This window comes from Lagopus leucura, unplaced genomic scaffold (genome assembly GCF_019238085.1).
Source record: "Lagopus leucura isolate 7727_CA_CO unplaced genomic scaffold, USGS_WTPT01 Super-Scaffold_760, whole genome shotgun sequence".
Classification (NCBI taxonomy): domain Eukaryota; kingdom Metazoa; phylum Chordata; class Aves; order Galliformes; family Phasianidae; genus Lagopus; species Lagopus leucura.
Genome location: NW_024962257.1, coordinates 6,183,633 through 6,198,894, shown reverse-complemented (window position 1 = coordinate 6,198,894; position 15,262 = coordinate 6,183,633). Strand labels below are relative to the sequence as shown.

Sequence of the window (15,262 nt, the reverse complement as noted above, 5' to 3'; positions counted from 1 at the left end):
GGCCAATTAACATTCCTAAACATGATTTACTTGCTGTCCTTCCAGTGAGCGATCACATTTCAGACAGCCACTTGGAAGGATTACTATTTATTTCTCCTCCTCTCCCTCTTACCAATCTCTGACAGAGATTTTGGCCACAACTGGAGATGTAACCACAGAGAGCAGAAGCCCATACTGAGTTTATCACCTACACCAACATCATGCCACTCAGCAGCCATGGGAAGTGTTGGGATCTTTGTCTCTGTCAACACACAGCACCCTACTTAAATGCTTATTCTTTGGGCTTACAGAGCAAAAACCAAGCACACAAGGTTTCTGAAGCAAGGAACAGATATCTACTCAAGGCTATTTCTTTTTTCATTTGACCAGAATCCAAACTCAGACTCAGAGACATCGCTGCCATTCTGGCGTTTCAGTTGCTGCCTGAGCTCACACTGCTTAGCAGAGATTTCTGGGGAGGCCATCCAGCAGCTATCAAAAACCTTTAGATACAGTAGTATTCCAACCTAGTTGAATTAAACAGGTTTTTGGAGGAAAAAAAAAAAAAAAAAGATTAGTTGAAATTCTAATTTGAGAGACGATTGTCAAAAGGCTTCTCTTCCAAATTTCTGAATGAAAGAAGAGGAGATGGGAGAGATGAAACACAAAACAGGGTTTACAGCTATAGCACCAGGGAAGGGGTGGTGTTTCTTCATTGCAAGACACTACTGAGCCTTGCAGTTAAAGTAGAGGCACTTTCCCCAGGGTTCAAATGCCACGGTATGCTTACTGCACATTAACACTGAAGCAAGTTAAGTGAACCAATTTAGGTATGTCCTAGGTAAAAGGACATTGAATAAATTTTGAATGCCTTAGAATAATAGAAGCATGGAGTAACCCAAGTTGGAAGGGACCCACAATGCCTTCCAAGCAATATTTTTCCATCTTTGCAAATGTTATTTTGAAATACCACTGGCAAGGTACATTCTGAATTCTACAGATATCAACTTTTGCTTCAAACTGACATACTGGTTTCAAAATTCAAATGAAATAACAAGCCATTCACACATACACAAGGCAGCTACCTGCCTTCAGTCATTTAGTCATGTACAATGACTTAATAGATATCCCTATGGAAAAACACAGATTCTGTTATCTCAGTTTATACTAATCACAATAATTTCCCTAGCAATCATTTATAAAAGTCACTGCCAATCAGTTATTAAAAGAAGTAAACACTATAAATACGGTTCTTTATTACTTCTACTACCCTTCTCATCCCTGGTAGCACTGTAACTGAAAGAACTGCTGCTTTCCAAAAACTAACAATAAAAGCAATTCACACTTAACTGTAAAAACTTACAGAACAGACAGCAACACTTTAATATGTACTATCAGACTGCCAGCTTGGTTTGAGTTCAACTTCTTACTAACCTCAGTTCATCTTTTACCAATTCCCTAAAGAGGTTTACTTGGCTTGCTTAAATGCAGTCATACTCCGGATAACTAGACAGCCTCCTTCAGAATAAACTCAGGGAAGGGTGTGAGCACTATCCGAGCAACACAGGACCCTGCTGGAATCTAACATCATTTACCTTTTTGGCCTCTCATTGAGGCTTGTACTACGAGCCCTGAAACTGTCCTTCTCAGGTGTGTCATCAAAGGAGAGCAGCACATTGGAACGCAAACCCTGTCAAATGAGACCAACAGACACAGGTTTGAATGAGTAGGGCTTGCAGCTGAAAGACTGCAATTGTGGGCTAATGCACAAGAACTTGCATGTGGTTTTGAAAAAGATGCTGGCTTCATACAGAAACCATTACATTTCTTGAACCAGTATCAGTCACCATTTTTATTGCGTGCTGATTGATTCAGTAGTATCCATTACCTTTGTAATATAGGGAACAAAGTCCTTTCGGAAGGGAAGGCGACACCGAATGAACCACATAGCTATCACATGGTGGGCCAGGCAAACAATGTACTGGTTAAACCTAGAGAGGCAAAAACCACAGTTTAATGTTGCAACATGATATCATTCCAGAACTGAACACAGGGACTTGTCTGTCTGAGAAATACAACTGTTCTTCTACCTACTGTAAATTAGAAAGAAAAAAAAAGAGAAAAGCAGACTTCTATTTAAGAAAAGCAGACACTGAATCCCAGGTGAATATGGTCGACCTTCAGAAAAGGCTTGGAGCCACCAAAATGAGCAATATTCCATAAACAATCTAGACTCAAGTGCTACAGAAAAGCCTATCTTAGCCTCTTCACCTTACAGGTGAGGTGGGGGATGAAGCAGATTTGCTATAAACTTACTTGGAAGGGTTTGTGTATGGCAGGGAGATGGCAAACACACTGGCGTACTGCTCTGCAGCAAAGTTCCTGTAGAGGTGAGGCAGCCTTGCTAGAGCTAGAATGGTTGAAGAAGAAAACCAACACAGGTGAGTTCTGAACACGAGCTATTCAATACCAGAATTTGGCTTAATTTGAATTGTTTTGTTTCTTCTAAATCATCAGCTGACATAGAAGTCATGCTGACCATAACATCATGGTTAACATCATAGTAATTTCACACTGCTTACATTATAAACAACGGAGGGAGCACAGCTTTCTATTTCCCACCCTCTACAGCTACAGTGTAAGCATGAGCAAGTGTCTTAAAAGCAGTAACAAATGAGATAACCAAACATTTACATTTCGAGGACAGTGAAAAGGCATCACCAAAAGAACAATAAACCCTCACAGCACGATGCATCTGACTAATCAAAACAGTCACACTCGGGTCTAAACGTTTATAACTGCAAGATCAAGCACGGAAGAACCTTACAACTTACTTGAAAGAAATTCTAAGAGAGGGATTGCCATATTGGCTGTAGCAGAGATGTGGGTTAGTTTGACTATTAAGACAGGAAGCGCCTTTATGATGATGTCAGGCATCTCAACGCTGCAGACAGAGAGCGCCACGACGCACTGGTTTGCACAGCGATAGATAAGCCCGTGTTCCAGGCAGTACACGATTTCACGCTGGAAAACAACAGGGAAAAAAAAGGAAAAGTCTTAACAAAGAGAAAACCTGCAAAATCCAATCTCCTGACTTCAATTAGCACTTCAGAACAGCTCACAGGGCACCACCACTGCAGTGCCCGTATGACACACACTATTGAAAATGCGCTAACACAGATCTCTAAGAAACGCTGCTTATGTTCTAGGCCAAATCTTTTGATGGAACTTGAACCACATAGAAGTTTTAGAAATTATTCCTTAAGTTTCTAACCAAACACAGAGATGTATCAGAGCCTTCTTATGGAAAATACTGTCTTTCTGTTCAGTTCTCACATTTACCAGGGTCTTCTAGCTGAAGGTAAAGCCACCCAGCAGTGAGTGAGCAGGGGAACAGGTACGGATGGACAACGGTAAAACCAACCAACCAGACAGAAAGCAAAAAAGAAAGAAAATGTTCTACAGTAAAGGCCCAGCCCCTGCTCCCAACACATCCTCTGGCTTTTCCTGTACCTGTTTAGCTTTGTCCAGATAATTATGATAAGATATCAACGCTGTCAGTACTGGGACTACAGCCAGGTGCAAATCGGTGCGGGAAAAGCCCTCTGGGGTACCATGGAGCCTGTCGGTCGTCTTCTTGTCTGTGAGCTGATGCATCATACATTAAGTTAGGATATCTGACATTAAGAATACTCTCTACAAGGCAGTGGAAAGGCATAGCCCACAGCTGCCTTTCCACATGTATACATATAGAATACATACACAGAGAAGAAAAACACTGATTACTAAACACCCAAAACGATCCCCACAAAAAGAGTAGGTGAGCAAGGACTGGCAACAGGCACGATAATCTTGTTATTACTAGACTGAAGCAAAACAAATGAGCAAACAGAAAAAAAATCTCAAAAACAGTGGCAAGTAAACAAAGGATATGTTTAAATATAGTAATTATACATCTATAGGGTGAGTGGCATTACCATGTAGCTCAGTGCAGAAGCCAGGAGGTCTATGTTACAAGGAGAGGTTAAAAACAGCACTTTATAGCGGAGGGATTCTGGTAGTTTGTTGAGGACCAACTTCAATACCTTCCAGTCTGTCTCCTGGAAAGAAAGAGAGTTTGGGTGGAACATTTTTGGATGATTTTCTTTCTGTTTGAAAGTAAGACTCATCGAATTTCAGACAGCATGCCATTTCCTAGGCAGACATGTGCCTTGGAATGGTAGCTACACCAAAAAAAATGACATTTAACTGTCACATGTTACTTCCTTTCTCTCATCCAGCTCTAGGTGCAATACTGGCACTGCATGCTGAAAGATAACTTGTATCCAGACTCAACAGAACTCAACCACACAGAGCCAGAGTTCAAGCCTTATAACTGCTAGTACAAATTAGCCTCCAGAGCAAGACGCTCTCTCAGAACGCAGCTCTGTCCAAATCCAACATTAACAAGCAATTTACATTTACAGTTCCAAATGCCCTTTCAGAAATAGGATGAATTCTTTCATCTTTGTTTAACAAACACATTTTTGCCTTTGTCCAACGTGAAGCAGCGTGCAATGAAAGTCTTGCTGAACTTCTGGAGAGCTGAACTAGTGCTCCCACTGGTGGTTGTAAAGTTGCACAGTTACACAGATGCCCATGAAGGAGGATTTAAGTCTTGCTTCTCAGGCATTATTTACATGCTCAGGGAGAGTGCTCTCTATCCAGACCTTTTAATCTGTCATATTTCACACAAAGATAACAACTGTCATTAAGAGGAGACATACTTGCTTCAAACACTGCAGAAGGACACCAAAGACCATTGAGTATGGCAAATGCCCTATTCGAATGGTGCTGTTCTGGGAAGGCACACTGGGACTGCCTGAAGGTGGAGAGAGCGTACCAGTAGGCTTCTTCTCAGAAGCTCTCTTCTCTGCTTCTCTACAACACATGAAGGCAGAAAAACAACATAAGGTAAACTAAAGAACAGAACATTGGGAATTTTAGTGATGTACTCTTTAACATATTCTGGAGTATGTTACAAAAAAAACCATCAGAGCAAGCTATAAAACTGGAATAGATAGATCTATACAAATCATTGAATCAAATCTCAACATAAGAATTGGTTCCAGGCAGGAAACTGCAAATGTTTTTGTTAAGTGTTTGTGACAGAAACAGAAATTCCATGTGTAAGACTGAGGGCTCTACAGAGGAGCATGTAGTCATTAGCTGGGACCATTCTAGGCTGTAACTATAGAATTGTCTCATAACAGATTCATCAGGATTTGAGCAATTCGGACAAACTGGAGATAAATTATTAAACACATACAAGAATGTAGAACAGTTCCAAAAACAGCACTTGCTGAATGCTATGAGAAACCTACACAAAATCACACAGACAGTAAGGGCTGAATCTCACTGCTCCATCCTTGTTAGAAAGGCCAAGACGGTGGAGGGAGTCAGCTCGAAGCATCAAGAGGAAATCAAATACCTACAACAGAGAAGACAATGGAGTAACTGAAAACTCAGGCCAGTGGAATATTCTCCCAACTCCCCCCTGCAGGTATAGACAAAGGGATTTTTTTCAGGATGCTGTAGTTAGTTCTGTACATGTACCAGCCAAGAAACACTTCATTTTGCTTCTGACAAGTTCTACATAACACATTTCCCACCTGCATCCCGAGATTTTCAGAGACAGCATGCATGTGTTACTGCTCATACCTGCAATCTGATGCTGCTAGCAACAGCAAGGCTGTAGGCATACAGATAGTGGCGCTGGATGTGGTGAATCAGCATCTCGTACACCCGCGTGGCATGGCTGGAAGGTAAGCTGTAGAGTTTTGTCTACAGAGGAACAGAAACACAATCTAAAGGCAGACTGATGCTAGTTATTCAGAAATCTGCACTGAGAATTCAAGAACGTTGCTAATTCTGGCTCCTGAAAGCAAGATAAAAGGACATTTCTGATCAGAACTGCTGCAGATTCCAGAATAATAACTGATTTCTGCAGAGTCCAGAACAACTAGCTCTTCACAACTGCTTAAGATGCATCTCAAGATATGCTGTCCAAACACAATTCAAGGTTATAAGCCACTCCCCTTCTACTACAATTTATGAAAACATCTGCCCTCCACACAAGAAAATGTTTGTGTATTTGCTGTGCAGTGGAAAGAAGAGAAAATAAAACATCTAGCAAACAGTCACACAATACCCAAAAACAAAATAAATGACCAAAAGAGTTAAATGTTAAGTGATAAAACAAAAGACAGAGCATTTAATAACAACACAGTTATGTAAAAAAGCTGCAGTCCGGTAGAAGGCTATTTGGAAGAGGATCTGTTTAATGCTCTTCCAGATTTACCTGAAGGATTATCAGAAGTCCAAGAACTGCTGTCTTTACATCCTCCAAAGAAGCTGAATATGATAGCAAATCCCTCTCTTCCAGCTCAGATGGAGATGAGAGAGAATGAGCAGCCACCTTTTTAAAACAAAGCAGAACACTTGAGATCTACGACACAAATTCTCCATAATTCTATCCTGAAAGGTCAAACAAGATTACAGCAAGTTATCCTTGCCAGAAATTCCGCAAGCCCCGTCACGTAGCTTGGATGGGTGCTGGTAAGGTTTTTAAAGTTCAATTCCACTGTCTGCATCCCACAAAACCCCGCGATTTTACAGCACCCATTGACCTATGCAAGTGATGACATTCAGTTTAGTCTCAGCCACAGCAGGAGGATCTGCCTAAAGCCAGTCTGATGCTTCTGACAGCTGACCAAAACCCACCTCACCTTCTCTATGATATCAAGCAAGCTGTTAAAGTGATGTGTGTTGGAGCCTTCAGCAAGGTCTACAAGTAGCTGAGTGGCCAGTTTTCGAACTTGATGGTCTTTATCCTCTGGAATGTGAGCCAGCTGAGAGATCACAACCAAGTTTATCAGCTCTTCCTGCAAGAGAACAGACGTGAATAATCCTGGACATTTTGCTGTCAGTTTGTCAATAAGCATGTTAAAGAGACAAACAGCATGAAAAGAACACTGGTACTGGGCTTGATTCTCAACTGCTATGTGCCTTGATCTTTACACTTCCCTCCAGCTGAGTATTTCTTTACACCCCTCTCCAAAATATGTATGGCTTTTTGCTGAACTCAGACTTATTGTTTGGCTTTTCATCTATCCTACAGATGACATCAGTCTATTTGAACCTGGGCTAAGGGAATTCTATGACTTGGTTTCCTGACGGGCAGGAAACATACAACAGCAACAAGTTTTCATAAACCCTCAAGAAATCCAAGAAGCAACTCTGCCCCTTCCTGCCCTCTGACACGCTCTGGGTACATTCCAGGGAGCTGAAGACATCCCCAAAGCTCTTGAGCAACTTCTCTTTCAGACAGCTTCTATCTTGGATGGTAACTGGAAGCACCAAGTCAAGTCAATCCACTCATGTCAGACCTGCCCAAACCTCACGTCTTCACAGAACTTTTATATCAACTCTGTCTCTCAGACCAATTCTGTTTTTCCAAACAAAACGTAAATGAAATCACTGATTTTAAAACAGGGAAGCAAACCCATAAGCCATGATGTCCTCAAAACATTTCACAGCACCTCACACTGCAACTTGCATACACCTTTATTTGGCTGAGGAAAATTAAAAGGTAACTCCTCCTACAAACATTTGGAAATAACATTTGTTGTGTGTCACGCTGAAAGCACACAATTCTGTGCACCATTCAGTGGAAGAGACAACACCACAAAATGTGCCACATCAAAGCCTTGCCCACCCCCTTAAGATCACACATGCAATCATCAGAAACAGATTAACACACACCTCATAGAACTGTCTGTTAATACTCAGTACAAAGGACAAGACATCCAGAACTTTAATACGAACAGCACTGCGACTTTCGTTCCTAAAATAGGAAGAGCAAATTCAAGATGAGTAAAATAAAGTTGCTGCTATTTAGGGGAGGGGGGGGAAACAGGGAAAAAAGGAAAGTAAAGCTAAAATAAACTAAGAAACTTTTTGAGTCAGAGCAATAAACATTAGAGATCAGTTCAGCCTTCAGTCAATATCTCCCTATAGAAGATCGGATTCAAGAACAAATGGAAACTAGAATCCCAATTCAGATTTTTCCCACAATTCAGCTTTTACTCCTACTGAAGACCTATAACTGCATTTTTTCCACTTCCAGTCCAAACTAGAAGTATTGAAGGGCAAGCACTCCAGTGAGCAAATTCAAAACCAAACAGACAGCAGAGGGAAGGATCTGCTCTTCAGCAACATTTCACAAATGAGACCTAAGTTTTTTTTATTGCTACATGATGGTATTTTAGAGCATGGAAGTACTTCTAGGAGTGCCAACTCAACAACAGTTATTACTTTAATACTGGACTGCCACATACAATCACGTGGCTGAACAGCAAAGTTTTGTTTGCTCTCAGAACTAGAGTGTTGTGCAGTGGAGCATGTAACTGCTTAAGTGAAGTGAAATAGCACCAACCAATGGTAATAAAGGACAGGGGGAAAAAAAGGGAACTTAACTCAGTGGAAAGTTTTTCTTCTTCTAAACAAATCCTTTCACATACTGTGCCCTGGAACTACTGTACTTCTTAGCAGTCATTCACTAACATTAGAACTTCAGAAAACAAAATTATTTAACAGGGAAAGGTGGCAAGAAACATTCAAAAATACCTTGTATTCATAAAGTTATGATTTCATACCTGAAGAATCTCTCCATTAGCATCTGCAGGTTGTGGATCCAGCCATCTTTGGCAGGATGAATGGATTGAGCTCTGTATGCTATCAAGTTTAATACGGAAGATTCCTTTCATGGAAAGATCAAGAATTTTTTTTAGTGTATAAGCAAAAGCAATACATTCATTTTTGTCCTCCCTCTAAGAACAAGGTTCATGCAAATGTAAGTCCTTGCTGAGGTTTTCTAACCACTTGCTATTTCAGGACTCGCTGTTTTCAACTGTACCAAGTAACAAAACAGTTTAAACTGACCATAAAGAAGCTACCAGGGAACGTCTTACCGGTCTCTGATCAGCACATCTTTCCACCAGCTCAAAAAATCTCTCCTCAGAACCATGAAATTCATTCTGGTCACAAAGTTCTTCTACTGTAGTCAAAAGATCATGTACAATGGACTTAAGTTCTTGGCTCTCTAAACTCTGAAATAGAGATAAAAACATTCCTGGAAGACTTACACTGTACCAGAAAATATCAACTGTTCACAAACAGAAAACTCAGCTGACAAGCACAGTATCAAGAATTGGACTAAACCTTCCTTTGACTTCAAAGGTCACCAGAGTGTACAAATGAGATCAATTCGCAGAAATATTTATGGGAAGGTCTTTTAATTGAAAGTGCATCAAGATAGGCTCAACACTTACCTGCAGCTGTTGCAGTAATCGCTCCATGATGTCCAAGAGGATATCCCAGGTTACAGCTTGCAGTTCCTTCCCATACTTCTTTATTAGGCGGGTGATGGACAGAACTATCTCATAAGATACAACTGCATTGGGACATGTCATGGCCTGGAATACAAAGTGCTTCAGTCAGTTAACAACTGGAAAACAGCGGTCAGAAACCCTCTTGAACTAAAATGAAACACGCCTTACTCATTAAAAAGGTAGCATGAAGGCCTGTGATAAATGCACCCAAGTCTATTCACACAAAGGCCAAAGCAAAGAACTCTTATGAAGCACAGTTACACCCTCCCGCAAGTAGCTGTCGATCAACTGCCAAATTCAGCCCTATCCTAGAAGAGTGGGCTTGTGAGGTTTTAAAGCTAGTAACTCCTGCTTGATTCTCCTGAATGAGAAAATTTTAAGGGAGCTCTGAAGATACTGTCCCTCAGATTTCTGTACCACACATTAGGAAAAGTGCAAGTTTATGCTTCATTATTATTTTTTAAGTTAGCATCCACAATGTAGACTTTTAATAAAGGGAATTCAGAGTTTGCGTTGCTAGCCAACAGTTACAGAAATATCCTAGAAGGAAGTCTCAGTTTTAAACCTAAAAGCTTTGTTGTTTTATTCCCTTACACATCACCCAACTGATATCTTTCAGCCACGCAAAGATCCCTTTGGTGAAGGGGATCACAGTTTTACTCTAAACTTGTACAGGTCCAGACACACAACTGATTAAAACATTTCTCCAGCATCCCATCCTACCTTGAGGAACGAAGGCAGCACAGAAGTTGGGGAATTCTTGAGTGAATTGAGGCGATGAGCACCCCAGAGAGCCATCCCAACAAAGAACACCGCTCCTCTCAGCAGGGCTGCATCTGCCATGTAAGCTCTGCAAACAGACAGATTATTTTGGGGCATAAGACTCAATAGCAATACACACTGTCATAATTTCCAGCTGTGCACATTAGAGCATTGCAATTTATAAACATAAAATCTAGAAAACCTTTTAGCATGATTTTATTTTTAAATGAAGGAAAACTACATTCAGAAAAGCTGAAAAATGAGCATTTCTGGCAGTTTCATTAGGAAAAGGATTCACTTCTAAGAACCAGAACTCCCAGCCTGTCCTACTGAGGTCAGTGGCTCCCCAGTTTACCTCAGTGGGACTTCTACTGAATTACTAGGGTTTTGTTATATGCTCTCTTTACCTGTCTTCCATGATCCTGCACATGTTGTAAATGGCACTGTGTCCCAAATGAGTTCCCAAAAGGTTGCGCATGAGCTGGAAGTGCAAAGACAACACTCACATATCCAACTGTTAAAACACTCGCGACCCTAAACGTGCATTCAGCTGGGTAATCATAACTGCTTATGGAAAATAAATGTGTTCCATGCCATTTTCATGAGAAGGGAGCCTGCCATATCAGCTGAAAGCACAGCTTAGTGCATGCAAATGGCAGAATTTACATGAACAATGTGCTGAGCCCTTGATGCTTGAAACAATTTAATTTCTGGTTTGTTTTTAGAAGCATGACATATGTTCACAGGCATGTGGCTCTTCATCTGCGAGGAAGAAACAATGAACTCATTAAAAGTTCTGACCTTCCAGCATGGCTCACAGAGTTCCTTCACATTGATGGTACGGCACAACGTGATAATAAATACTGGCAGGTTCTCTGACGGCAGGCAGTTATAGCAAACAACAGCATCTAAAACTTGCAAGGAAATCTTCAAGAGAGAAAGATAACATGGTTACACACTTCCTTAGGAATAAAGCAGGATAAATCCTAGGCTGACAGGCGCAGGAAATCTTGTGGAAGTTAATAAAGACTGAGATACATCTTTCTTCTTTTGTTTTTTTTTTTTAATGCAGGATAAAAAGTAACCCATAAAAACCACTGTTAAAAATTTGCTTAACAAACTTATGCATGCTCTGCTTCTTTTGGAATAAAATTACTTTTGTTGTAAGAGATATTCTGGCTTACAAATACTTCATAACACTGTATTAGTTCTCTTCTAAGATGAGAATAAACTGGGATGAGAGTCTGATGACCTGATTTTGTTTCTAACAGATTTGGTTTCAAAGAATTTCAAAGAACTCTGAAGTATTAAAACAGACTCAAACCACTGACCTCAATGTCCACAGATGATGAAGTCTGAATGCACAAGATGCATATCTTGCTGTTAAGAAAGAACATTTAATTATAATTGTTTGCTTAGTATAGATTTAAGCAAATTACAAAGACCTAAAACAGAAAAGTAAATTGGCATGCAGTTTTCTCTTATCACTCTCCCTACTTTGGCATTTTATAACATTCCTAAGGACACTGGACAGTACAACCTTTTACAAACTGTTAGCTTAAAGTTGCACTTGAATAACCTCTCATTATGCCTTTGTTAATAAAACAGCAGACATCATATGAAACGAGGAAATTACATGCAACATTTTAAACTAAAATGGATCCGAACATTGTAAAAAACTCAAATATTTGTCAGAATTGTCAGATATGACCCAGAACAAAAGAGATCCAGATCAGATTAAAAAGATTCCACTAATCTGCATATTTATCTGCAGCTTTGCCCTGTAAACAATTAAAGGGTAAAAAAAAAAAAAACAACTCACTGGACCATGTCAGCTACGTAGTCTTCCAGATAGCAGCTGTTGAATTTCACCAGGTTCACTAAAACCAAAAGGAACTCTGAAGACAAACCAACATCCATCCATTGCAGCACAAAGTCAGCTGAAGGGAGAAAACAAATCATTACAGCCAGCTTTCTGTCCAGAAGCATTATCTCTACTGCCTTTTTCTCACACTGCTGGATGCCTCTCACTTGGCTTATTACAGGCAAATGTTAGAGGAATAAATACTCACCTAACTCTTCTTCTAAGTAAGTGATGTATCGTCCATTTTCTGTTAGAGCCTTAAACACTTCAAGCCGTTCGTGCAAGTCTTCATTGGAGGGATAGTCCTTAATAACTTTAAAAAAATGTGCTCTAAGGATTCCTAATCTCTCACCCTTAGGAAAAAAAGAAGGGGGGTAGGGGTAGGAGAAGAAGGTGGAGAAATAACAATGTCACTAAAGAAGGCCCAGAGCTGATCAAAAGCTGTAGCAATAAACTCGATGCTTGACATTATTTTCTTTTTCTACAGGCTATAAAAATAACTCTCTGTCTCTACTGGCAATTGCACAGGACTGCTCTAACATTTCTTTATCAGCATTCAGGACTTGAAAGCTATTTTGTCCAGCACCACACAGACAGCATCCAATACACAAAGCAACCCACAGAAACCACAACTGACAGCACTGCCAGGAGAGCATTTATAAAACAGAGTGAAACAGAATTGATGCTTACTCTTTTCCTAAGCATCTCCCACTACCCTTACAGGATACAGCAAAGTAGAACTTTGGTCTGATACAGTCTTATGTTTGAACAGCACACTGTGACATCTGAAGAATTCACAGCATGCTTAACTTGGCCAGACTAGGAAAGCATCTCATAGAGAACTTGCTGCACTTTTGACATGCTGAAATGTCAAAAACTGCTGCAGACTGGGACTGACACGTCTGGACAAAGACTGTATGAAGTTTGCTGCACTGTGCCCAGATTTAAATTAAAGCACCAAAATAAGAAATGTGGAAAGTCGTAGAAAAAGGCTGCCCAATATCTTTTCACATTCATACTCAACACAAATCCAAGTTTAAGTATAGTGGTTTTTCTATAGTTTCTTTTCACCTGCCCTTGAATGATTGACTTTAGGAGATGAAGAACAGCATGTCTGGCTTCAGCTGGGCGCTCAGGCTGGAGCATATCAGCTACCACCTTCCATATTGCTTCCACTGCATGCTGCAAACAAACGTGAGAGGCAGTATAAGGAAAGGTAAGCTTCTTCTAGGAACTTCACCCAGCAGGTCAGCCACTAATTACGGCACGTTAATAAACAAGATCCTCAGGATTTCACGTCCAGAGTTCTCCTTTTGAGGGACACTCCCACCTGCCCGTCATAAGCTCTGGTGAAGGATGTGAGACACCAGTTCCTGGCCCGTATGACAACCTGCACCCAGTCACTGAAGTTCCTCATTCACATGACATTTGTGCAGAAACCTTCACCCAAACACACGGTGAGTTTAAAGCCAATTGGAAGTAGCTTATTAACAGGACAGGAAGCCAGTAAATGCCCTCCCTGCAGGATTAACATCATCTCCTGTTCACTGTCCTGATCAGACCAAAATATTTACAGCATTATCCTTCCATTTCATGCATAAAGCCCAACAGCTACGTGCTCTCTCCACCACAGCTGGCAGACTGAACAAGACTAATTTCCTTGGCACGTGAGCCATCTTACTACAGGTTTGGACAGCATAACATGTAGCTTCTGGGATTACCAACTTGAAAAGGCAGTCTGAACTACAGGAACTTCTTATGGTAGGCTAAGAGTTGCTGTTTACATTTTATGCTTCAAACACTCACTGAACACTTTGAAACTTACCTCTTCAATTTTTTTTGTTTTTGCCACTTCACAGATTTGGCTGATTGCTCGTATCCTATTACTTAATCCACATTCTATGCTCAGTTCCTGGAATAAAATGCAGAAATAAGCCAACAGTTTATCTTTCTAGAAACAGTAAGTCATTTCTCAAAGGGTTACAGGGCTGTTGAAAAAGGAATTAAGACATTTGCCCAAAATTATCTATTAGTCATCATCACTGGAGCTTTTCAGGAATCTCTCCAACAACATTTTTGCATGAGCACATGATGATTCACCAAAACGAGAACCTTCCCAGATCTGGAGCCAAGCAGCTTTTCACCTCCAGGACAGAACAACTCGATTTCTTTCTTCAGAAAATTTAATAACTCTGACGGTGGCATTTACTGAGCACACAGGAGGCAGGGAAAGGATGGACATAAGTCTCTCTCCAGCTTCCAGCCGGTAAAAGTTCAGCTGCTTTAGCACAGGCAATAAGAGATCCCGATCTCTTTCCCCCGTCTACGTGTCACCCTCTCTGTCTGCTAACTATTCCGTTTACAGACTCACCAGACCAATTACTGGAACCATTTGAGTTTTTCTTCCACAAAAATTTAAGCTTTCATAAAATAGAAATAGTTTTCAGCTTGCGCTAACTGCCACTACATAAACTTCATCAAGCTCAGACTATCAATGCAAAGGAACTTACTTTGAGTCTGTAATCTGTCACAACAGAGAATAACATCACCCTATAAAATATCTCAAAACTATTTGAACACTTAATTAAAACACTGTAACTTCTAACTCCATGAATTTTACATGCATTTCACTAGAGAGTGAATTGAGAGATAAGGTAAAAAGGCAAGAACACATGGCAACAAAGAAAGCAGAACAACTGACTGAGAGCCCTCTGCCTTCCAAGCAATCTGGACTACACCTTTATACACATTTCTCACACCTTGAGTATTTCTGCAGTGATGATGAATTCCGTTTGCTTGCCCTCTGATGACTTTGAACTTCCCCGGGATGATCCCAGCCCCAAGAGATTCTTGAACTTCTCCTTCAGCCCCGAATCCTTGCTTTGAGGCTTTGCCATAGCTGACAAGAAAGCAGCGCTGAGCCCCTGCAAACACAGAGCAGTGACTGTTCGGGGAGGCCCAGGCAGAATGTATGAAAGTAATGAAAAAAAAAACAAGCTTCACAATGCAGCATTTACAAACAGCTCTGTTGTTTCAAGCTGTTTACAGAGAAGCCCAATGTCGAGGACAACACTGAGCTGCCCAGGGCCGACAGCACTGAATAACCATTTGCTGGGAGCTCTGAGTGACCAACGCCACCACAGCCTGCACATGGCAATCTCCATTTTACCACCACTGAATTGATTTTTGAATCACAGACACACACGCTTTGAGGCAGGCATGCACC

The 15,262-nt window shown here is 40.7% G+C and overlaps 1 protein-coding gene across 6 annotated transcripts in view; it reads right to left on the bottom strand.

Annotated features, from left to right (window-relative positions):
* Positions 1 to 15,262, bottom strand: part of TSC2 (TSC complex subunit 2) — a 31,335-nt gene that overhangs the window by 15,572 nt on the left and 501 nt on the right. For all 6 annotated transcript variants that reach the window (XM_042864010.1, XM_042864011.1, XM_042864015.1 and 3 more), the window contains exons 2-25: positions 14,796 to 14,960; positions 13,862 to 13,948; positions 13,108 to 13,218; positions 12,245 to 12,389; positions 11,995 to 12,112; positions 11,504 to 11,552; positions 10,974 to 11,099; positions 10,580 to 10,653; positions 10,134 to 10,260; positions 9,351 to 9,494; positions 8,991 to 9,128; positions 8,676 to 8,779; positions 7,783 to 7,864; positions 6,747 to 6,902; positions 6,320 to 6,436; positions 5,680 to 5,802; positions 5,343 to 5,449; positions 4,746 to 4,899; positions 3,957 to 4,079; positions 3,493 to 3,627; positions 2,814 to 3,003; positions 2,296 to 2,389; positions 1,868 to 1,970; positions 1,575 to 1,669 (exon numbers count right to left, since the gene is read on the bottom strand). In XM_042864010.1, the coding sequence (XP_042719944.1) occupies positions 1,575 to 1,669; positions 1,868 to 1,970; positions 2,296 to 2,389; positions 2,814 to 3,003; positions 3,493 to 3,627; positions 3,957 to 4,079; positions 4,746 to 4,899; positions 5,343 to 5,449; positions 5,680 to 5,802; positions 6,320 to 6,436; positions 6,747 to 6,902; positions 7,783 to 7,864; positions 8,676 to 8,779; positions 8,991 to 9,128; positions 9,351 to 9,494; positions 10,134 to 10,260; positions 10,580 to 10,653; positions 10,974 to 11,099; positions 11,504 to 11,552; positions 11,995 to 12,112; positions 12,245 to 12,389; positions 13,108 to 13,218; positions 13,862 to 13,948; positions 14,796 to 14,933 (2,840 nt within the window). In that variant the 5' untranslated portion in view covers positions 14,934 to 14,960. The remainder of the gene's footprint in view (positions 1 to 1,574; positions 1,670 to 1,867; positions 1,971 to 2,295; positions 2,390 to 2,813; positions 3,004 to 3,492; positions 3,628 to 3,956; positions 4,080 to 4,745; positions 4,900 to 5,342; positions 5,450 to 5,679; positions 5,803 to 6,319; positions 6,437 to 6,746; positions 6,903 to 7,782; positions 7,865 to 8,675; positions 8,780 to 8,990; positions 9,129 to 9,350; positions 9,495 to 10,133; positions 10,261 to 10,579; positions 10,654 to 10,973; positions 11,100 to 11,503; positions 11,553 to 11,994; positions 12,113 to 12,244; positions 12,390 to 13,107; positions 13,219 to 13,861; positions 13,949 to 14,795; positions 14,961 to 15,262) is intronic.